General features: G+C 43.8%; 1 protein-coding gene across 1 annotated transcript in view; it reads right to left on the reverse strand.

The window, feature by feature from the left end:
* Nucleotides 1-25,196, reverse strand: part of LOC120927273 (tetraspanin-18-like) — an 81,719-nt gene that overhangs the window by 51,428 nt on the left and 5,095 nt on the right. Inside the window, exons 2-3 of the mRNA XM_040337830.1 lie at nt 3,598-3,673; nt 2,836-3,030 (exon numbers count right to left, since the gene is read on the reverse strand). Of these exons, the coding sequence (XP_040193764.1) occupies nt 2,836-3,030; nt 3,598-3,654 (252 nt within the window). The 5' untranslated portion in view covers nt 3,655-3,673. The remainder of the gene's footprint in view (nt 1-2,835; nt 3,031-3,597; nt 3,674-25,196) is intronic.

Raw genomic sequence — 25,196 nt, forward strand, 5'->3', positions numbered from 1 at the left:
GTTACCTACAACTCTGTCTCCTCCTCCCCATTGCCCCTTTCTGTGGGGGTCCCCCAAGGCTCTGACCTTGGACCCCTTCTCTTCCCTATCTACACCTCCTCCCTTGGTCACTTGATAACCTCCCATGGCTTCCAATATCATCTCTATGCTGATGACACCCAAATCTATCTCTCTACTCCTCACCTCACTGCTTCAGTCTGCTCTCGCATTACTAACTTACTAATGAACATAGCAGCATGGATAACGCACACCTTTCTAGACTCTGACCTGTCCTTTCAGCCCCAAATCCAATAGTTGTCAAAAGCTTGTAGACTTTACCTCTGTAATATCTCAAAAATATGCCCCTTTTTACCTAATGAAACCACCAAGCTACTCATTCACTCTCTTGTTATCGCTCGCCTTGACTATTGCAACTCTTTTCTCATAGGTCTACCTATCCCTAGGCTATCCCCTCTTCAGTCTATCATGAATGATGCTGCCAGACTCAACTACCTTATTAACCGCTCAGTGTCTGCCACCCCTCTCCGCCAATCCCTCCACTGGCTCCCAATCACCAAACGAAAAAAATTCAAAACACTAACTACAACATACAATGCCACCCACAACTCAGCCCTGAGCTACATCACCAGTCTTGTCTTAAAAAATCACCCAAACTATCCTCTCTGCTCCTCTCAAGACCCCCAGCTCTCAAGCTCCCTTGTCTCCTCCTCCCATGCTCATCTCCAGGATTTCTCCAGAGCCTCTCCCAGAACTATCTACCTCAATCTGTCTGGCTATCTCCTACTCTTGCTGCATTCAGGCAATCCCTGAAAACTCATCTCTTCAGGGAAGCCTTTCACACCTCCAACTAATCTTTTACCACTTCCGACAACTCAATCCCCAAAGTTACAATCTTTTGTACCACCTGCCACACCCTATTACATAGAGCTATGTAAACGAATCACTCAAAGCTAGATATGAATATACTTAAATATGATTGTGAAACAGAACAACCAATTCCTGTGAATCTGTATGGCTACAGATATAGGCAAAGCATAAATAACACAATGTGAATAGTCCCATGCACATAAAAGGGTGGTTCTTTAGATCTCATAGATGTATGCAAATAGTCCCTTCTGTTGGAAACAACACATCTTCAGATGGACATTCCTTGGCAAATAGAAGAATAAAATACTCTTACCAGCTACCGTTGACCCACGTCTCACCGTACGGTGGGTAGGTCTTCAAGGCTTGTATGGGCTAAACGCCCTCCAACGGCACCGATGAGGATGGAAATCCTTGTTTTAATGCTCCAGGTGGATCCCGGAGGGAAACTGGTAACGCTGGACTCAGGAATGTCCAGTGGGATGGTGTGGAGGGAGAGCTCCAGGTTTCAGAGGGGATGAGAAAAAAAGAGAAGAGAACACCTCCTCATAGTGTAAAAAATGTAATTTAAAATCTCAAAAGTAAAATATTACACAGCAAGGGAAGGTCCCAACAGGTGCAAATGGGTCCATAAAAAAATCCCAAAAGATAAAATTCCACACAACACGCTAAATAACCACAGCAAATCAAGTGGTTTATTCTTCACAGACATCTACTGGGGCATGGAACTGTTCCATGCCCCAGTAGATGTCTGTGAAGACGAAACCGGTCGGGTTTATTGGACTTCAAGCATTTCCACTGCGCAATCGATTCCCTACCACTTGATTTGCTGTGGTTATTTAGCGTGTTGTGTGGAATTTTATCTTTTGGGATTTTTTTATGGACCCATTTGCACCTGTTGGGACCTTCCCTTGCTGTGTAATATTTTACTTTTGAGATTTTAAATGACATTCTTTACACTATGAGGAGGTGTTCTCTTCCCTTTTTTTCTCATCCCCTCTGAAACCTGGAGCTCTTCCTCCACACCATCCCACTGGACATTCCTGAGGCCAGCGTTACCAGTTTCCCTCCGGGATCCACCTGGAGCATTAAAACAAGGATTTCCATCCTCATCGGTGCCGTTGGAGGGCGTTTAGCCCATACAAGCCTTGAAGACCTACCCACCGTACAGTGAGACGTGGGTCAACGGTAGCTGGTAAGAGTATTTTATTCTTCTATTTGCCAAGGAATGTCCATCTGAAGATGTGTTGTTTCCAACAGAAGGGACTATTTGCATACATCTATGAGATCTAAAGAACCACCCTTTTATGTGCATGGGACTATTCACATTGTGTTATTTATGCTTTGCCTATATCTGTAGCCATACAGATTCACAGGAATTGGTTGTTCTGTTTCACAATCATATTTAAGTATATTCATATCTAGCTTTGAGTGATTCGTTTACATAGCTCTAGGCATTTATGATCTTCTTCACTGTGTGTTAACGCTAAGGATCTAGTGTTCTACTATTTCCCAACGTGACCACCACCCACCTATAGGTCCACTTGGTGGGTATTTTCATTTACAGGTTGGCGCCACATTTTTCTCTCTCACTTTTCTAAACATTTATCCACTGGTATGTTGGCTGCCTAATCACTATTTATTACTTACGGATTCACATTTGTTTAGCGCAATATATTTGTTTTTATTTTTACACCCTATTACATGTAAAGTTCTTCTGAGCAGGGCCCTCTTAACCCTATTGCATTTTATTGCATTGTAACTGTATTGTCTCCCTTTTATATTGTAAAGCACTGCGTAACTGTTGACGCTATATAAATCCTGTATAATAATAATAATAAAGATGTTATATAATGTAATTCTTGGTCACACACTTTGCAGGCAAATTAACGAATAAATTCCATGCTAAAATTCTTCCGTTGTAGTTGACTGGACAATCTCTAAATACTTTCCAGAAACCATTAAACTTACCAGTAACAGCAGAGGTTTACTCTGTCGAATTGCTCCAAAACATCCCAGGAAACCCAGCAGAGACAGAGCTAGCCCAACAAAGAGTAGGATGTAGCCACCAGCACTTAGTAAAGGACTTGAAGTGAAAATATTCTGAAATCCATCAGGATCAACTACAATCCATATACCAACTCCGAGAAGGCAAATTCCTCCTAACTGCAGAGAAGGGATATTGAATAAAATTAGGATAGGATACAAGCAGAGGCAGTGATGGCTCTTAAGGATTCAGTAATGTTACAACCATACCATGTTGGGCGCTGCATCTTCCCACTAAATGCCTGGAAGACTATGAATAAACATAAAGATAGGAATCCTAGCACTTCCCTCCCAAAATATCCACTTTGGATGGAGTTGTTCTCAGAATACTAATTTTAAAAAGATGCTTTGATTTCCTTTTCAATGGCATTAGCCCAGTTTAAAGCTCTTTACGTCAAAGTCAACCTTTGACAATTTACTAAAGAGCAACTAGTGGAAATTTACAAAACTCCTGTAGAAAATACAACACCCATATAGAAATTGTCTCTACTGACAAAGGTCTCCATTGCAGTAAGGTAACAGTGCAAACAACTCTCTCTTCTTTGTAATGTACTTTCTATCCTGATCAATGTTAATTATTTCGCATTCAGTACAAGTTTAACATCTAATTTCCTCAAATTGCAGTGTTAATAAATATAAATTATTGCATGTAGGTAACAAGATTCATTTCAAATAATTCATACTTACAAATATAAGTGCATTGAAGAGAAACATCATATATTTCATGAAGAGTAAGACACCCATATTGTGAATGTGCTTTTACCTGCAAAGCAATTACAATCAATTAAAATGATTAAATATAAAATGGCAATTTATGTTCTGCTATTTACTTCTTGTATTCACACAAACTGACACATTACACAGTTTTATGTAAGTGACTGTGTCTATCATAAGCACACAAACCTACAGTATCTCACAAATGTGAGTACACCCCTCACATTTTTGAAAATATTTTTATTTATTTTTTAATGTGACAACACTGAAGAAATTACACTTTGTTACAATGTAAGATAGTTAGTGCACAGCTTGTATAACAGTGTAAATGTACTGTCCTCTCAAAATAACTCAACACACAGCCATTAATGTCTAAACCGATGGCAACAAAAGTGAAAATGTCCAAATTGGACCCAAAGTGTAAATATTTTGTGTGGCCACCATTATTTCCCAGCACTGTCTTAACCCTCTTGGGCATGGAGTTCACCAGAGCTTCACAGGTTGCCACTGGAGTCCTCTTCCACTCCTCCATGACGACATCACACAGCTGGTGGATGTTAGAGACCTTGTGCTCTTCCTCCTTCCGTTTGAGGATGCCCAACAGATGCTCAATAGGGTTTAGGTCTGGAGACATGCTTGGCCAGTCAATCACCTTTACCATCAGCTTCTTTAGTAAGGCAGTGGTCGTCTTGGAGGTGTGTTTGGGGTCGTTATCATGTTGGAATACTGCCCCCTGTGTCCCGGTCTCCGAAGGGAGGGGATCATGCTCTGCTTCAGTATTTCACAGTACATGTTGAAATGTATGGTTCCCACAATGAACTGTAGCTCCCCAGTGCTGGCAGCACTCATGCAGCCCCAGACTATGACACTCTCACCACCATGCTTGACTGTAGGCAAGACCCACTTGTCTTTGTATTTCTCACCTGGTTGCCACCACACATGCTTGATACTATCTGAACCAAATAAGTTTATCTTAGTCTCATCAGACCACAGGATATGGTTCCAGTAAACCATGTCCTTAGTCTGCTTGTCTTCCGCAAACTGTTTGCAGGCTTTCTTGTGGATCATCTTTAGAAGAGGCTTTCTTCTGGGACGACAGCCATGCAGACCAATTTGATGCAGTGTGCAGCATATGGTCAGAGCACTGACAGGCTGACCCCCAAGCTCAGTTGGTAAGCGTTCAACTCAGTCCCATGCAATAAAAAGCTGTAGTATTCTGATAATATTTTACATTTTGTTTATCATGTACATTTCCTAATTCTCAAATAAATGTATTGTTTTTATTTGTATTTGAATTGTTTTTCTATTCATTTTCTTTTTTTTTTCAAATGCATTCAGAGGGATCACAAACTGTCAGGTTTTTTTCTGGGTCCCCATTGGGGACATTTTCCTTTATGTCAAATCTTAGTGACAGCCCGGAGGGGTGTCTTGTTTGGTTTGTTTCTGTTGAATATTCTTTTTTCTTTATCTTTTTTTTAGGCTTTGTAATGCCCCATACACAGAATCGGAAATTCAGCCAACAAAAGTCCGATGTGAGCTTTTGAACGGAAATTCCGACCGTGTGTATGCTCCATCGGACTTTTGCTGTCAGAATTTCCGCCAGCAAAAGATTGAGAGCTGGTTCTCAAATTTTCCAACAGAAAAAATTCCTATCTGAAAATCCGATCCTCTGTAGCAATTCTAATGCCGCGTACAGACGGTCGTTTTTTGTGATGAAATAAAACGACGTTTTAAATCATGAAATAAAACGACGTTTTAAATCATGAAATAAAACGACGTTTTAAATCATGAAATAAAACGACGTTTTAAATCATGAAATAAAACGACGTTTTTGAAACATCATTTTCAAAAACGATGTTGCCTACACACCATCGTTTTTTCACAATGCTCTAGCAAAGCGAGGTTACGTTTCACCACTTTTTTCCATTGAAGCTCACTTCATAACTAGCTTCTGGGCATGCGCGGGTTTAAAAACGTTGTTTTAAACGTAGTTTTTTGCTACACACGGTCAATTTCTGTGAAACAAAAAACGACATTTTGAAAAACGACACAAAAAATTCGAGCATGTTCGAATTTTTTTTTGGTCGTTTTTTTGAAGACATAAAACAACGTTTTTCCCACACACGATCATTTTAAATGACGTTTTTTAAAACGTCGTTTTTTTTCATCACAAAAAACGACCGTCTGTACGTGGCATAACTGTATACTTTTTTTTCTTAATATATTTGACAGTCACAATTTTCTTTTTTTAAAGGTCTTGAACCAAGCAGATCCACTAGAGATATATATATACACTAGTTTTTTAATTGTATTGTATTCCTAGTCCTTTTGGTTTTGCTGTTTATTAAGATATACTGTATGATTATTTATATCTTTTAATCAAATCGTTGCTTTAAATAAAGAATTAATAATAAAAAATAATAATAATAATAATAATAAAAAAGGGCATTCAATTTAAAACTCTTTCACATGCAGTTCAAAAGTATGAAAGGCCAGTTATTGCTGAATTAAGATATAATTGTCAATATTATTAGTAGTAGTAGTCTTAAAGTGTTTGTTACCCCACCACTTCATATTCTTAATATGTGCCTGTTGTGCCATGTACTTGTGTTAAAAAGTATCCTGTTCTTTTTTATTTCTTTTTTTGTGTGAAATACATGAGGATCCTTTCAGTTCCCCTGCTTTTCGATTTCAAACTTACCACACTAGGCATGAGTGCAAATCCATCCCAGTGTGGTCAGTTTTCTGGCTGTGCTTGGAGTGTGTATCACTGTCTGTTCAACAGGAACCAGCCTAACTTCCAGTTTCTGTCAAGTGGTTCTGCTGGAAAACCAGCATCGATCAGCATTTGCAGCCACTGGCTGCATCGCCGATCAGTATACTCTGAGGCCCCGTACATACGGTCGGACAAAACCGATGAGAATGGACTGAGGTTCAGTTTCATCGGTCCAAACCGACCGTGTGTATAGCCCATCGGTCTGTTTTCCTTCGGTCCAAAATTTTAAAACATGCTTCAAAACCGAACCGATGCCCGATCGGTCCAAACCGATGGTTAGTACAGAAAGCATCGGTTCAAAACCCGCGCATGCTCAGAATCAAGTCAACGCATGCTTGGAAGCATTGAACTTCGTTTTATTCAGCACGTCGTGTGTTTGACGTCACCAGCGTTCTGACCCGATCAGTTTTTGGAACGATGGTGTGTACGCACATCAGACCATCAGGCCACTTCAGCGGTGAACCGATGAAAACGGTCCGTCGGACCATTCTCATCGGATGGATCGACCGTGTGTACAAGGCCTTACAGGGGGAGTCCTCTTTCAGAATACAATAGAACAGCAGGTGAGATCCCTGCATCCACATAGCTTGTGTGGATGCAGGGATCTGTAATTTTCTTTTCTTTTTTTTTCGTTCAACATGCTGCTTGAATAAAATAATACAAAACTATGCATGTATAGCCTGCTTAATCCAATGGTCTGACTTATGCTGACAAGGCCCCCTGCAATGTCATTGTCTGAGAAGATCAGTGTGCTGATGTTTCTCCACCCCCACCTATTCAAGTAGCAAACATAAGCATATATAACCTACAAAGCTGGTGAAAACAGCCCCCGTCCTCTGTTTTAAGTTCTGGGTAGTTTCTCACTGGCCATCACTATTTTTTGTTAAACATTATTTATAGGTTACATTTTTTTTATACTATTTTTTTTTATTTACTTTTTTTCTCATAGGGCCTTAACTGCCCTGGTCAAGCAAACATGAGCAGAAAAAGTAAGACTGTAAATAAAAAATTGGTTACTGGGTATCGAGCATGTATCACTTAATGGAGGTGGCCTAATATGTGCTCAAGGTACTGGCTAACCCCGCTGCACATGTCATGCCACAGAGAACCTTCAACACAGTTTGGGATATTTCTGAGAAGCTGACTTTTTATAAACTGGTAATTCTTGTGATCGACTTCAAATTCAAACACTCAATGCAGATGCTATTCCACCACCTCTGGCTCAGGTCTTCTGCGCCCTGCTCACCACTATCACTTGGTAATACAGAAGTCCAGCTTCTGCGTTTACATGTGATAGCTTATCTCCCAGTAGCTCCCACAGGTCCGATCTCCTGAGCAGATCCCACTGAGCCCAGGACAGGGACAAGGAAGATACAGAACAGGTGCCCAGGGTTCAGTGCCGTCATGGGCAGTAGGGGGGCGCATGGTAAGCTGCACCCTCTGTGATCTCCATTTTTTCCCTGGTGACCAGTTGTTGATGCTCTTACTGCATGATCTCCCTTGTAAGTGTCTGTAGTATAGTCTAGTAAGCTGGGAGGTACTACAGTCGGACGGGTGCTTCAGCTTAATATTGCAACAAAGGTAAGACATGTGGCAAACTGTGAAGCTTTTAAGGAGGGGGAAGAAGATGAGGGCAGTGGAGGGAGGGGTTGTATGCAGAGGGAAGAGCTACTATTTGATGCCATTTGGCATGTATGTGCGTGTGGCGGGCATGGTTGAGTTCCTGCACCTATTCTCTTAGAACAAAGCCCTGCATGTAACTATGAAAAGACCTAACATTTTTTACCTGCCATTTTTAACTGTTTCTGCCACTGCTGCCAACATTTTCACCTCCAGGCACACCTCTCCTCCTTCTCTTTCCAATCAATTCACCACCTAAAGTCCAAAAGAAGATTTACCACTTAAAGACTGCCCACCACACATATACAGTGGCAGGGCGCCTCTATTTCACGAAATGACGTACAGATACGTTGTTTCATGCAATAGATAGTGTGGGCACGTGCATGAAGGGGGAGCCGATGCGCGTGCCCAGCGGACCCGACGTCCGTCGGCCACCTGCGGTCATGGTAAAGAGAGGGGATCTATCTATGCAAACAAGCAGATCCTTGCTCTGACATCGGACAACATGGAGATCTCATGTTCCTAGTTGAGACAACATAGTTAACCCTTTGATCGCCCCTGCAGTAAACCCCTTCCCTGACAGTGTAATTTATACAGTAATTAGGGCATTTGTTTTAGCACTGATCACTGTATTGGTGTCGATGGTGCCCAAAAAGTGTCACTAAGGATCTAATTGTCTGCTGCAATGTCACAGTCCCGCTAAAAATTACAGATCGCCACCATTACCAGTAAAAACAATTTAAAGTCCATAAATCTATCCCCTATTTTGTAGACACTCTGGGCCAGATCCTCAGCCAGCGGTGCAAATTTAGTTTGTCCTAACTTATGTCATTTAAGTTACGTTGCCCTAAGTTGGTGTCGTAAGTGCCGTATCCACAGCGCATTTGCGTCTAAATTTGCGCCAGCGTAACTTAAATTCAGAGGCGTAAGGCGGGGTTTTTGCAAGTGGGAAGGAAGTGGGCGTGCTTCATTGTAATGAGCCGTGACCCCATGCAAATGAGGCGCCGGCCGTACTGCGCATGCGCGCACGAATCGGGACCTCACTGGGCATGTGCAGAACTGGTCTCGGCGCAATCAGTGAGATAGGTAAAAGGCCAAGTGTACTTAGTTTGAGGATCGCCCTGTGTATAAAAAGCACCACACACACACACACTTCCCTTGCAAAAGTATATCCCATTGTTTTCCTTCCATGAGCAATTTGCTTCTGCTCTGTTTGTTTGTGTGTTGGTAAGTTGTGTTTGTGAGAAAAGTGTTTGAGGAGTTGGAGAGTCTAGTTGTTGTTTGTTTTTGCGAAGTGTCTTTATTTAATTTGTTTGTTAGTGTTTTTGCTGATTGTTTTTTGGTGTTTGTTTTTTGTTTGTTTGTTGGTGCGTGTTTGTTTTTGAATTACTATTAGCTGTGTCCTTGTGTGTTTAGATTTTGGTTAGTTTTTTGTGGTGTATATTTTTGTCTGGTTTTTGGGTGTGTATTGTAGATTGATTGTCGGGTGTGTTTGTTGTTGCTGGGTGGTGTATGTGATGCCCCCCAAACGCAGGAAGCTTAATTTCACCCTGGGAGAGAAGCAAATTCTTGCTCGGGGCATTGTGAAATATGGGCGATTTCTGCATGGCCCTGAGAGCCAGAACACCACCCCGGCCAGGAGGAGGCAGCTTATTAAAAAAATCACGGACCAGATCAATGCGGCGGGGGGGGGGAGACCAGGACCCCCGCTGGCATACAGAAAAAAATAAATGATCTGAGGAGCGTCGTCCGGAATAAGATGGCAAGGATCGACGCCCATACCAGGGGCACTGGAGGAGGGGGACCCTGCCCAGTCAGACTGACGGAGGAGGAATGGGCAGTGGCCCAGTGTTTCCACCCACAGCAGGTGGTGGGCCTGCCTGGCTATACGTCAGATGTTCCTAGGAGGACAGGTACGTTTTTTTTGTTTATTCTCTGTTGATTAGCATGTGTGGGTGGGGGAAGGGAAGATGTGCCAAGTGTGTGGTTCCTCAAACATGTGATTGTTTTGTGTCCTCCACAGATGGCCAGGAGGTTGCAGGCCAGGAGGTTGCAGGCCAGGAGGTTGCAGGCCAGGAGGTTGCAGGCCCATCGGGCCAGGCTGCAGCACCACCCCCAAGACAGGCTGATGATGAGTCCCAAGAAGGGCAGGATTCCCCAGGGGAGGGGATTGGCCAAACCTCCACTCATGAGGAGGTTGAGGGGGAGGAGGTTGAGGGGGAGGAGGATGAGTGGGAGGAGGATGATGAGGGCGAGGAGGACGAAAATATGCAGATTGGCCAGGAAGTCCTCCTGGCCACTGATATGATGACCTTTGAGTCTTCCCCTGAGGCTGGCACCAGTCAGGCCACCATCAGGGGTAGCCCCTCCCACTTCTCCCCCAACCGGCCTCCAGTCACAAGGGTCACTCTCTCCCCTCCTCCAGGCCCGCAAGACTCAGCGACAGCCAGGGGGCCAACCCAGGAAACCGTGGCTGTGGGCGAGCGTCTGTCGGCCAGTGTGGTGAAGGACAATGCCCGGCAGACCCGCACTCTTGGGAAAATTCTGGAAAAAATTACGCAGATGGAGCACAGCCAGGGTGAAATGATGGAGGCACTCGGTGATGTGGCCACCAACACGCGTGGCCCATGAGCTGAGTGCCCTGACCCAGGCTGTGCAGGACAATACAAGGTCTGGCCAGGCCAATGCGGCTGCCCTCACTGCCTGTCTCACTCGCATTGCAGGGGCCATGGAGGGCAGGCCAGCAGGGGCGGCTCCTCCTTCCCCAGCTCACCCCCCCAGGAGGCTCCTCCTTCCCCAGCTCACCCACCCCCCAATGGACATCCTCCGCGACGGCGTGGCCGTGGCCGTGGCCGTGCCCCTGCCCGTGCCCCTGCCCGTGCCCCTGCCCAGCCAAGGCGTAGCAATCGCCGCCGCTAATTAATTTGCTGGGATACTTTTGTTTTTTTGTTTATGCATTTTTTTGTTTTTATTATTTAATTTGGTCTTATGTACTTATGATTTGATTTATGTGTGTGAATGATGTGTGAATGTGGGGGGGTGGCATTCCTGAGAAATTAAGGGTGTCACCCTCAGTTTTGGTGGAGTAGGGATCCCCAGGACCAGGGAGAAGTGCAATCCCAGGTTCCTGAATGGTGTATGAATGCACAGTGACATAATTGGAGCCGTGGCGTGGCGTTACTGCTCCCAAGTCCCAAAGGGGGGGGGGGACTTGGATCTAATCCAATTCGATGTGCATGTGATGTGTCTGTGCTAGTAACCACAGTGGTGTGCATTCATGCATTATCATTGTGACTTTATTGATGTGCATTTACAGGGAAAAGATACATTCTTATTGTGACATTAATTATGTACGTTTACTGGGAAAAAATGCCTTCTGCAAGGCGTCTCCTGGCTGCTGTGCCCTCAGCAGACCGGGTAGAGTTGGTTGGGGGGGTATTGCCTGGGTCGGGGGTCAGGTCATCACATAAGTCAATATGCAGTCCCCTTCTCAGGGCAAAGTTGTGGAGTATACAACATGCCCCAATTATTTGGCACACAAAGTCTGGGGAATACAGCAGTGTACCCCCAGACTTATCCAGGCATCTGAAGCGGGACTTCATAAGCCCAAATGTACGTTCAACCACTCCCCGGGTACGTATGTGCGCCTGGTTGTAGCGTTGCTCTCCTGGGGTTTGGGGGTTCCTGAATGGGGTCATCATGTGAGGTCCAAGGGCATATCCAGAGTCACCTGTAAGGGAAAAGACAGGAGGATATTAGTCATGCATGTGCCCCTTGTGATGTCAGCATCATGGGGGGGACATACCTGACACACATGTCACTCACCAATCAGCCAGCTGTCTCCATACATGTTCTGGTCCAAATCACTTGAGATCTGTGTTTGCCTGAAAATATAGCTGTCATGGCAGGATCCCGGAAATTTAGCACAGACGTGCCAGATGAGGCCATGGGCATCTACGATCACCTGCACATTTATGAAATGCCAGCCTTTACGATTCCGGAACATGTGCTCAGTATCATGGGGTGGTTGTAGTGCCACATGGGTACAATCAATGGCCCCGATGGTGCGTGGAAATCTGGCAATGTGATAGAAGTCTGTCATGGTCTTCAAACGCTGGTCCTCCTGGGTGGGTTTTTGAAATTGATTTCCCATGCGCCGCAGGATTGCAGGGACCACTTGGTGCACACACCTGCTGATGGAGGATTGTGCCATCCCAGCCACGCCTCCACTTGTGCGTTGGAAAGAGCCAGTGGCAAGAAAATGCAAAGTTGCCAGTACTTTGGTGAGTGGCTGCAGTGCATGGGAGCGTTGTGTTGGGCTGGTAAGATCATCATGAAGTATTGTTGTTAATTCCAGGATGGCCTCAAGGTTAAATCTGTAGTTGCGGAATACCTCAGAAGCAGGCATGCCAAACAAATCTTGGCGTGGGCGGTATACCCTCTCCTGTGCCCTCCTCCTCCTCCTCTGTGCCCTCCTCCTTCTTTGTGCCTCTATAGACACTAATGCAGCTAGGATCATTGATGGTCCTGGCATTTTGGCAGACAGATTGTAGTCCTGAAAGTGTGTGTGTGCTGAGCTCTTCCTCAATGGTGTTGCTTCAGCAGACATTCCGACGGCATGTGTAAAATTAGGGCTGCTTTTATAAAGTGTAAATTCCCACCGGGAAACTAACAGGTTTCTCACAGGGCGTAATCTACGGCGCACACACTTAATTCTGTGGATCGCCCTATCTCCCTCATTTGCATCTTTGCCTATCAAATAAAGCGGCGTGCCTAGCGTAATTTGCGCCCGAGAATGCGCCGGTGTAATTATTTTAGGTAGGACGGAAAAGCCGGAATTTCAGGCGCTTCTCGTTTTGAGGATCGGGCGCAAAGATACACGCCGTGTAAATTTAGAAAAATCGAGTTAAGTCGGCGTATCTCTTTTGTGGATCTGGCCCTATAACTTTTCAATATACGCTTATTGTGTTTTTTTTTTACCAAAAATCATGGCTTAAACTGATGAATACATTTTTTTTATAGATATATACATTTTTTGGATATGTGTTATGGCAGAAAGTAAAAAAAATTAGTGTCTTTTTTGTTTATAGTGCAAAAGCTAAAGACCGTAGAGGTGATCAAATACCACCAAAAGAAAGCGCTATTTGTGGGGGAAAAAAGGACATCAATTTTATTTGGGTACAGCGTCGCACGACCACGCAATGTCAGTTAAAGTAACACAGTTGAAATGGCCTGGTCATTAAGCCTAGGTTCACATTTGCACACATATCGCATGTGATTCACACCTGCACTGCGGGGCTGATCACAGTTGTATGGCTGAACTCGCATTGAATTTGCACAAAAAAGGTGCAGGGACTTCCCCCCCCCCCCCCACACTGAAATCGGATTGCATGGGTGTTCTTACCTATGGGATCTGATTCATGTGCAAGTTCACGTTGCGATCTGTGAACCGATCTGGGGGTGTCATTAACATTGTATTGACACCCGCAGCGGTTCGCAGAGAGCAGTGTTAACTGCCTGCGGGAGAGATGTGATGCATCGCACAAGTGGGAACCTAGGCTAATGGGGTAAATCCTTCTAGGGCTAAAGTGGTTATGCCATCATTTTCATTTTTTTTAAGAGAACTCTGTGTCTTCTGCCTTAACATTTGGCACTGTCTTCTGTTTTTAAAAGTCTATGCTTGCTGTCTCAAAAAACTTTAATTGTTTTTACACCTGTTGGCTTTATTTAAGCAGCTTTTATACTGTCCTGACTCTACTTAATTTTTTCACAAATGTAATTGATATACTACACTGCCATTTTTATTGTAGAAAACACACTTGTCTTGTTTGTATCTGCACAGTTTGGACTATTCTACCTGAATATATTAAACTACCACCTTGCCACTGGTCAATATTTAGGTGTGCGGTATGCAAGCAGACAGGGCACATTAGAAAACACCTCAGCAGATTTTTTTTTATTATCGATTGTGTTCATGAAAATAACTAGTGATATTGATAAAGTTCTTGTTTGGGCTCTTTTTGCTATTGGGGGACAGAGCTCTGTTTCTGTCTACCAAAATATCCTGTCTGTAAATCACCCTGTTACGATGCACATTGGGCAGGCATATTCCACTCTTGTGGACCAGATCTATAAATGGTTAAAAAGTCAATGAGACCATGAAAAAAGGATTTTTTTTATTCCATCAATAAGAAAAGTCATGGGTAGACAATGAAAAATAGAAATAAAATGAACGTAAAAGAGTCAACGATACCACTTGGAATCCCATGGGCATAACGGGGCTAACACCATCAATAAGGTGCCTGCTGGTGGAGCATGGGGGGCGCAAATGACCATGCTGTGGAGGATAAAAACCTGGTCTGCAGGAAAAAAAACACCTTATGGCTGGTGGCTGGATGCAAAGACACGGCCGTGTCCAGGGAGAGATGGTGCCTTGGGATGCGGGAGGATGTGGAGCCGTCCTGGACCAAGCCGAGAGTCTATAGTGTCTGCCATAGAGAGCCTTGTCAATTGTAAGGGGAGGCCAAACAGGGTGCGAACCGGAGACCAGGGGAGCCGAAACGACTGCACTGGCTCTGGATTGTATAACTTTTTTGGTTGTCACATCACATATCACCATAGGACCCACAGTTTTGTAGCGCTAAAGGAACTATGGTTTTTCTTTTGTATATTCAACTCTTGTCACCATTTTAAATAAAGGTCTGTGAAAAACACAATTGAGCAACAAATAATAAATATTCCCTGTGGAAAAAACACATGAAGCCTGTTATCTCTGTAGTGCACATGGGCAGGCAGTAAAGAGGCTGCAGTATATCAGCAGCTTTAAGATGTAACAAAGGATGTAAAAAGGAAGAAACCCTCCTTTCTCCCCACCCCTCAATTCTTTTTTTAACAATCAGGAGTGCTTTATTGAAGGAAAACATACACAATAACAGTCAACGATACAGACAATTCGTCAAGTAGGAAGTTAAACAATACAAAAGCGTGCCAAATACATATTTCATATACAATGCTCGTTCAACAGTGCAACCAGGATAGCAACCCCGACCAAAGGGTAGGAAGAGGGAGAGAGAACATGATTGAATGAGCCAGGCCAAAAATACCCAACCCTGGGAGAAGGAGGGGAAGATGGCACAGATGGAAGAGGGAAGAAGGAGGGATGAGGAGGAGAGAGAAAGAAAAAGAAAAGGGAAGGGGGGAGAAGGAGGGACCACAATGAATCACCACCGGGACGGTCAGAGTTCCTTCCACGGCAGCCAAACCTTATCATACTTCCAGGGACATCCACGACTGATATAAGTTAACTTATACAAAGGCAGTGACCTTGCTTTCCCACAAGGACACAGAGGGGGGGACATAAGAGGTCCAGTTAACTAATATTTCTTTTTTAGCATAAAACAGTAGATATAAGATCAGCAACTTACTATGGTGGGATCTTTCATCGTCGTCAATGACACCCAGCAAAGCCAGTGTGGGTGTCATGGGGACGGAAAGCTCCATGCAAACGTTTAAGTGGTCGAATACACCCGACCAAAAGGGCACCAGTGCCGGACATGTCCAAAACATGTGCATGAACATGCCTCGGTCTGTCCGACACCGGAGGCACTGCGGGTCCCTATCAGGGTAAATCCTGGAGAGGCGCTCCGGGTAAAATAAACTCTATGAAGGGGTGAGAGAAATGTCTAGTGATTGCAGTGCCCGGCTGGGACTGGTCGATGAGAAAGGTATTCTTGGTGTTGCTGTGAAATGTTGAATGCCATAAGCTGTGTACCACCTTTCATCAATAAAAACTTTTTTGTTGGATTTAAAAAAATAAAATAAACTCTATGTAAAAATGTTGTCTGCACAAGCTTGACGCCCGCGGAAATAACCAACTTGGGGGCCCGCTCCAAACAATCCTCCCATACTGTCCTCTTATCCGAGACTGTAAATAGGACTTGTCACTCTACTTACCTCAGGTTTATGTGCTTTAGTCAACCTACCATTAATGCCCCCAATACTACCATCTGGAATATGTTTATGGCTGACTATCTTTACCTCTGGACCCTCCTCCCCTCCCTGTCGCCTTGTTTAAAATCCCCTTTAACTTTTCAGCCATCTTCACTCCCAAGAGATCTGCACCCTCCCCATTTAGGTTTAGTCCCATCCTTCCATAGAACTGGTGACCGATTGAGAAGTCAACCCAGTTCTCCAGGAACCCAAACCCCTACAAACCCTACACCAATCTCTCTCTATGCAGTTTGCCATCAGCACTCCCTGTGTTCTCTTCTACCTGAAGTACATTGTCAACATGACTGTGACTTCACCCCCTTATAGTAAGAGAACTGGCTAATCCCAAAGCTCACTTATTGGCCCTTCCAAACCAGCTAACCTAAGTTCAAGATCCAGGCAAAGCAATATGGTTGTAAGCAGTGGCGGCTGGTGCTCAAAATTTTTGGGGGGGCGCAAACGGAAAAAAAAATTGCAGCCTCACTGTGCCCATCACATGCAGCCACTGTGCCATCAAACGCAGCCACTGTGCCATGCCACCAAATGCAGCCACTGTGCCATCAATTGTCACCACTGTGCCATGCCATTAAACACAGCAACTGTGCCATCAATTGTCACCACTGTGCCATGCCATCAAACAGCAACTGTGCCATCAATTGTCACCACTGTGCCATGCAACACAGCAACTGTGCCATCAATTGTCACCACTGTGCCATGCCATCAAATGCAGTCACTGTGCCATCAATTGTCACCACTGTGCCATGCCATCAAACAGCAACTGTGCCATCAATTGTCACCACTGTGCCATGCCATCAAACGCAGCCACTGTGCCATCAATTGTCACCACTGTGCCATGCAACACAGCAACTGTGCCATCAATTGTCACCACTGTGCCATGCCACCAAATGCAGCCACTGTGCCATCAATTGTCACCACTGTGCCATGCCATCAAACACAGCAACTATGCCATCAATTGTCACCACTGTGCCATGCCATCAAATGCAGTCACTGTGCCATCAATTGTCACCACTGTGCCATGCAACACAGCAACTGTGCCATCAATTGTCACCACTGTGCCATGCCATCAAATGCAGTCACTGTGCCATCAATTGTCACCACTGTGCCATGCCATCAAACAGCAACTGTGCCATCAATTGTCACCACTGTGCCATGCCATCAAATGCAGTCACTGTGCCATCAATTGTCACCACTGTGCCATGCAACATAGCAACTGTGCCATCAATTGTCACCACTGTGCCATGCCATCAAATGCAGTCACTGTGCCATCAATTGTCACCACTGTGCCATGCCATCAAACAGCAACTGTGCCATCAATTGTCACCACTGTGCCATGCCATCAAATGCAGCCACTGTGCCATCAATTGTCACCACTGTGCCATGCAACACAGCAACTGTGCCATCAATTGTCACCACTGTGCCATGCCACCAAATGCAGCCACTGTGCCATCAATTGACACCACTGTGCCATGCCACCAAACACAGCAACTGTGCCATCAATTGTCACCACTGTGCCATGCCATCAAATGCAGTCACTGTGCCATCAATTGTCACCACTGTGCCATGCAACACAGCAACTGTGCCATCAATTGTCACCACTGTGCCATGCCATCAAATGCAGCTACTGTGCCATCAAACACAGCCACTGTGCCATCAATTGTCACCACTGTGCCATGCCATCAAACGCAGCTACTGTGCCATCAAACGCAGCCACTGTGCCATCAATTGTCACCACTGTGCCATGCCATCAAACACAGCCACTGTTCCATCAATTGTCACCACTGTGCCATGCCATCAAACGCAGCCACTGTGCCCCTCAATTGTTGCCACTGTGCCAATTGTCACCACTGTGCCCTTTAATTGTCACCACTGTGCCCCATGATGCCACTGTGCCCTATGATGCCACTGTGCCCATTGTCACCACTGTGCCCCATGATGCCACTGTGCCCATTGTCACCACTGTGCCCCATGATGCCACTGTGCCCATTGTCACCACTGTGCCCCATGATGCCACTGTGCCAATTGTCACCTCTGTGCACTTTGTCACCACTGTGCCCCATGATGCCACTGTGCCCATTGTCGCCCCTTTCCCTGTAAAAAGCACTTACCTGAAGCTTCCATGTCCTCCCTCGATGTCTTCTGCCGCTGTGGTAAAGCTTCAGCCAATCAGGTTCCTGATAACCAGAATCCGGGAACCTGATTGGCTGAAACAGCCGTTTGTCTTATGCAAGGACCGCAGATTGCCTGCGCTCCGAGTATAGACATCCGAGAGCCGGAAGGCGGTACTGGAAAAGCCTATCAGAGCCGCTGGCTTTGATAGGCAGTTCCCCTCAGCCAACCAGCTGCCGCTATTCGGGTAACCGGCGTCCCACGTCCGGTTATATGAATAGACCAGGCAGCTGGCAACCAACAATAACATACATTCGTGCATTTATGCACGAATGTGTGTTATTTGCGAGAGGGGGTGGCGCTGCAGCGCCCTCTATAGACGGCCGCCAGAACTGCGGTTAAAATGTTAAAATGACATTTTAGCTGAATAAAAGTTCTTAAAGGGCCCGTTTTTTTAATATTATTATTTTTGTGTGTGACTGTGGGAGGGGGGCGGCGCCCGTGCGTCCCTATGGACGGGCCGCCACTGGTTGTAAGGAATTTGATCTAGCTAATTCCCGCCTTATTTGCCTGGACCATGAACATGTAGGGTTTGCATGAAACCTATGGTAGTGGGGAACCACTACCATGGAGCACAGAAGTAAGTGATATTTACAAATATTTCTCCTTTTAAGTTCTACTTTCAATGGGCTGCCCTACGCATACCAAACATGGCAAAGTAGCTCATGTAGCTTTTTGCTACATCGTTGAGCATTTTTAATATGTATTTTGCATTGCTTGTTTAGGGTGCCATTAACAATAAATGGCACCACAAATGAACCGCAAGCATATTTTTACCACGTTTTTTAAATGCATGCAAAAATGTATGATTTTGCATGTCTTTACAAAGCAAAAAGAACGGAATGGAGCCTTAAATATTATTACTATTTTTTAGAGTCTAGGCACAAACATTCTAGTATTTCACACCCTTTCTCATTAATCAGTTTTTACCTAATAGCCTTTCCATCTATTTAATTCCCTGCTCCCATTTTATAAATTTTTAGTTCTAGACACATCTCACAGTAACATGCATCTATATCTTAATTTGTTGTCTTTGGGTAATTTATTACCAAATTTTGTGAGGTGAATTACAGTTTGTGAACAGCTAATGTTGATAATGAATGTTAAACACAAAATCTCAAACTCCTCTGCATAACATAAATCCTCAGTTCACTTACTTATATTGTACAGTACCTCACAAAAGTGAGTACACTCCTCACATTTTTGTAAATATTTTATTATATCTTTTCATGTGACAACACTGAAGAAATTACACTTTGCTACAATGTAAATGCACAGCTTGTATAACAGTGTAAATTTGCTGTCCCCTCAAAATAACGCAACACACAGCCATTAATGTCTATACCGCTGGCAACAAAAGTGAGTACACCCTAAGTGAAAATGTCCAAATTAAGCCCAAAGTGTCAATTTGTGTGGCCACCATTATTTTCCAGCACTGCCTGAACCCTCTTGGGCATGGGAGTTCACCAGAGCTTCACAGGTTGCCACTGGAATCCTCTTCCACTCCTCCATGATGGCATCACTGAGATGGTGGATGTTAGAGACCTTGCGCTCCTCCACCTTCCATTCGAGGATGCCCCACTGTTGCTCAATAGGGTTTAGTTCTGGAGACATGCTTAGTCAGTCCATCACCTTTACCCTCAGTTTCTGTAGAAAGGCAGTGGTCATCTTAGAGGTGTGTTTTGGGTCATTATCATGTTGGAATACTACCCTGCGGTCCAGTCAACGAAGGGACCGCAGAATGCTCTGATTCAGTGTGTCACAGTACTTTTTGGCATTCATCGTTCCCTCAATGAACTGCAGCTCCCCAGTGCCCGCAGCACTCATGCAGCCCCAGACCATGTCACTTCCACCACCATTCTTGACTGTAGGCAAGACAGACTTGTCTTTGTACTCCACACCTGGTTGCTGCCACACACGCTTCACAACATCTGAACCAAATACGTTTATCTTGGTCTCATCAGACCACAGGACATGGTTCCAGTAAACCATGTCCTTAAAAATAGAAAAAAAAATTGCGATGTTTTATTTTTCTATTGCTTTGCTCTTGTACCGATTGTTTACATGCTAATCGCAGCTCCTAAATTTAATATACTGTAACTTGTGTTATAGGTGTAGTATTTTTAGCGCAGTTTTTTTCCATTTTTCTAAACCATGACCTTAGTCTGCTTGTCTTCAGCAAACTGTTTGTTTGTGGGCTTTCTTGTGCATCATCTTTAGAAGAGGCTTTGTGCACTCAACTTCTTTGGTTGACCACGACGAGGCCTGTTCTGAGTTGAACTTGTCCTGTTAAACCTCTGTATGGTCTTGTCCACTGTGCTGCACCTCAGTTTCAGGGTCTTGCCAATCTTCTCATAGCCTAGGCCATCTTTATGTAGAGCAACAATTATTTTTTTCAGATCCTCAGCAAGTTCTATGCCATGAGGTGTCATGCTGAACTTCCAGTGACCAGAGTGAGAGCGATCACACCAAATTTAACACACCTGCTCCCCATTCACACCTAAAACCTTGTAACACTAACGAGTCACATGACACTGGGGAGGGAAAATGGCTAATTGGACCCAATTTGGACATTTTCATTTAGGGGTGTACTCACTTTTGTTGCCAGCGGTTTAGACATTAATGGCTGTGTGTTGAGTTATTTTGAGGGGACAGCAAATTTACACTGTTATACAAGCTGTACACTCACTACTTTACATTGTAGCAAAGTGTAATTTCTTAAGTGTTGTCACATGAAAAGATATAATAAAATATTTTCAAAAATGCGAGGGGTCTACTCAGGGCCATTTTTAAGGCAGGGCAAAATGGGAATTTGCCCTGGGCCCTGTCATTGTTGTGGGGCCCAAAGCAGCTGCCTCATACTTGCCAACTAGTTTAAATTCCCTAGTTCCCTTGAGGTTTTAGTCCCGTGCTATTTCCTGATATCTCAGTGTGAAGTTCTGTCACTAATGCTGCCAAACTCTGCCCTATTGTTGTGTACAGATAACTCACCTGCAAACCCTGTGTTTACATGTAAATACCGGCATTGATATGCAAATAGCAGTGGCCTTCATCACCTAAACTGAAGGCTGCCCACTGGAGAGATAAAGGAGCATGTTTGAAAGTCCTTCCTGCATCTATGGTCATTAAAGTGTTACTAAAATCAGTAATATGAAAATAGTTCATCTGCCTGTCCACAGCTTATAAATCTTATTTTTACATAAAAAAATATTGCTACTATATACCTTTTTGGCTGATCTGTATACTACGGTCAGTGATAAACTGCTGAGAGTTCAGGTAGGAGGAGATTTCCACTGCAGCCTGTATAGACGCCCACATGTGCGTGGTCAATTTCATGTGACCTGGCTAGTTCAGCTCAGGGGCCCAAGAAATTTTTTGCCCAGGGTCCAATAAATATTAAAGATGGCCCTGGGTCTACTCACTTTTGTGAAATACTGTATATGTGCCAAAGCCAATGAAAGAGCATGACAGATAGGTAAATGATTTTAAAACTAGTAACATATCAAAAGCATATCAAAAGCATATCAAAAGCAAAAACTCTATGGCCTGGATTCAAGAAGCAATTGCGCCTGTGTAACCATAAGTTACACATCGCAATTGCTTACTTGCCCCGGCGTAACGAATGCTCCTGATTCAGGAACCTCGTTACGCCGACTGCAGCCTAAGATATGCGCGGCATAAGGCTCTTATGCCCACATATCTTAGGCTGCATTCTTGCGATGGCCGCTAGGTGGCGTTCCCGTTGTGCTCAGCGTATAGTATGCAAATTGCATACTAACGCCGATTCACAACGTTGCGCGAGCCCTGCGTACGCAATTTACGCCATTTCCGTACGGCGGTTTACGCGTAAGGCTGCCCCTGCTATTAGCAGGGGCAGCCAATGTTACATATACCCGTCGTTCCTGTGTCGCGAAATTTGAAAGTTACGTAGTTTGCGTAAGTGAATCGTGAATGGCGCTGGACGCCATTCACGTTCACTTTGAAGCAAATGACGTCCTTGCGACGTCATTTGCCGGAATGCACGTCGGGAAAGTTTCCAGACGGAGCATGCACTCTACGCTCGGCGCTGGAACGCGCCTAATTTAAATGATTCCCGCCCCCTACAGGATCATTTAAATTGCGCGCGCTTCCGCCGGGCATTTTCCCGGCGCGCCCACGCAATTTACGGAGCTACTGCTCCGTGAATCAAGGGCAGTGCAGTAAATTTGCGGGGGTGCAGGGCAAAAACGTTGCCCTGCGCCTCCGTAAAAAATGTGCAAATCTACTTGAATCCGGGCCTATAATGATTATATGATTTTTTTTTCATTCCCAGAATCCCTAAAAGCCCCAATATGAAAATTGTAGGCACTGCTCGTAAGGTACCCAAAGGATGTAGGAAACACTTGGGAGTCGATTTATAAATGTCTACATGATTCACACAACTTTCACTTAAGATTCACAGATTTTCCTACTGGGAGACATCTTACAAAGAAACATACATAACCAAGGTGTTAATAACTAACCTCTGGGAAGTGAATACACGTCCAACTGGTTTTAAACTGTGTGAATCCTTGGTGAAAGCTGTGTGAATCTTGATGAAAACCTTGAACTTGTTAATACAGCTGACTGTTTAAAACCACTATAATTCTAATGCCCTTGGCCAAGTAATAAGTTCAGGATCAACAATGCTCATAAATTAGAAGATTACAGGCAGGCAAACATTGCTAACAAATTTTACCAGCGTTCTATTGCAATTACAGTCATTGCTTTTCTCTTGTACAGATGCAAAACCATGGTCTAATTAGCAATGGTAAGTTTATACGTTTTCCCCATTGGACAAACTGTCTTTTGCGGCCTCACTGAACCCCAATCAACTAGCTAGCCATAGTATAATATTAGGTATAATAGTATAATAAAGGTACAGAAAGTCTGAGGTCTAATTATTGAGGAGTCACAGGCCAATAATGCCACTTACTGGAAGGAGGCCATGTGGGGCAGTTCATTTAAAATAACAAATTTAAAGGGGTTGTAAAGGTTCGTCTTTTATTTTCTAAATTGGTTCCTTTAACCCCCCTGGCGATATTCCTGAGTCTGACTCTGGGTTACTTTTTTGTGCTGCGATCAGTAACCCCGAGTCAGACTCGGGCTCGCCTCGCAGAATCCACAGGCATGGTTTACTTACCTTGTTCCTGGATCCAGCGATGCCACCGCTCTGTGTGAGCGAGCGGGACCTCGCTCGATTCACACAGTGCCTCTGTGTGCCGCCGATCTCCGTTCCCTGCGACGTTGTGACGCACAGGAGCGGAGAACGGCGCCAAATTCAAAAAGGTAAACAAACACCTTACATACAGTATACTGTAATCTTATAGATTACAGTACTGTATGTAAAAAAATACACACCCCCTTGTCCCTAGTGGTCTGCCCAGTGCCCTACATGTACTTTTATATGATAAAAACTGTTATTTCTGCCTGCAAACTGGAGATTGTCCATAGCAACCAAAAGTGTCCCTTTATGTCAAAAATGGTTTTAGAGCAGCTAGAAAACAGCTATAATAAATTATAATCACTTGCAGAATTGTGCGATAGTGATTTATGGGGAAATTCATCATAAAAAAATAAAAGTAACGACAGCGACAATTCTGCAACTGAGCAAATTTCAGTGATTTTGAGTTGATTACATTATTGAATAATTTTTATTATAATTATATTATTATTTGTTATAATTATTTATAATTATTTATTATATTATAATTTATAATTTTGTTTTTAAAAAAAATTCATACCCGGGATGCCTACTAGACTCTTGTTTGGACATCTTTAAGTGAGTTATTCCTAAGAATTACAGGCCTACAGTATAAAACGCCAAATTTCCTTGCAAATAATGGTACCGCTTTCAGCACCTTTTTTCTGAAATAATCATACCGCCAGGGAGGTTAAGCTAGTGCATTGTTGGTTCACTTACCTTTTCCTTTGATTTCCCTTCTAAATGTTTTTTTTCTTTGTTTGAATTTCTCACTTCCTGTTTCTCCTCAGTAAGCTTTCCAGCATCATCCGAGCCGTAAAAAGTCATTTAGAACAGCTTACTGAACACCTTACTGAGGAGGAACAGGAAGTGAGAAATTCAGACAAAGAAAACAAAGAAAAAAAACATTTAGAAGGGAAATCGAAGGAAAAGGTAAGTGAACCAATATTGCACTAGCTTAAAGTAACCTATTTAGAAAATAAAAAACTTACCTTTACAACCCCTTTAATTCTGCAGAAACAAAATCACTGCATGCATCCACAGTTTATTTTCCATAATGAGCTACCTGCAGACAATTTGTGGGGGTCTACATCCTGACTATAATTTCATGAGACACCGCCCATTAAAGAGAATCTGTTGTGGTTTTTGTATACGGTATATTTTCCTTATGAATTATGGAGAGGAGTACAAAAATTGTATCTTAAAAATCCTTTTTTTTTAGGCAAATATTTATTATTGCATAGCTCTATTGTGTAGTCGTCTATCCAGTCAGCTTCTTTTCACATGTTTTCCTCTGTCTTATTTTTGTAAAAATTCCATTGTTTACAGGGCTCAGTAACTCAAGATAATATTTACACAGAAGTGAAATATTAAAGGAGTGACTCCTTTACTGGACACTTTACCTGAGGATTCAGGCAAGTTCTACTGTGCTCTCTCTTTTGAGAATCCACAGTGTTCTGAACATCTTTTGGTATATATATATCTTTTTTTTGTTAAAACGTAGAATTACCTTCTCAGTTATCATGGCACATCTCCAAGGGCATGCCTAGTTTTTCCCTTGGGTATCGCAGCCCCAGCTAATTGGCACATCTGTGCCACTCGGCAACATCTTTAATGGGCTTGGGCTTTTTGTGGACAAGCACACATCTAACATTTGACTAAATGTTGTCAAGCCTCCCACGTTTCTCAGGCCTGCTCTTTGGACACTTCTGTTCCTGAACCTTCCTCTGTTCTTCTGCCACCACCTGGTCCACACAGCCACTATTCCAGATACACTCC

The sequence above is a fragment of the Rana temporaria genome, chromosome 2 (genome assembly GCF_905171775.1).
Source record: "Rana temporaria chromosome 2, aRanTem1.1, whole genome shotgun sequence".
Classification (NCBI taxonomy): domain Eukaryota; kingdom Metazoa; phylum Chordata; class Amphibia; order Anura; family Ranidae; genus Rana; species Rana temporaria.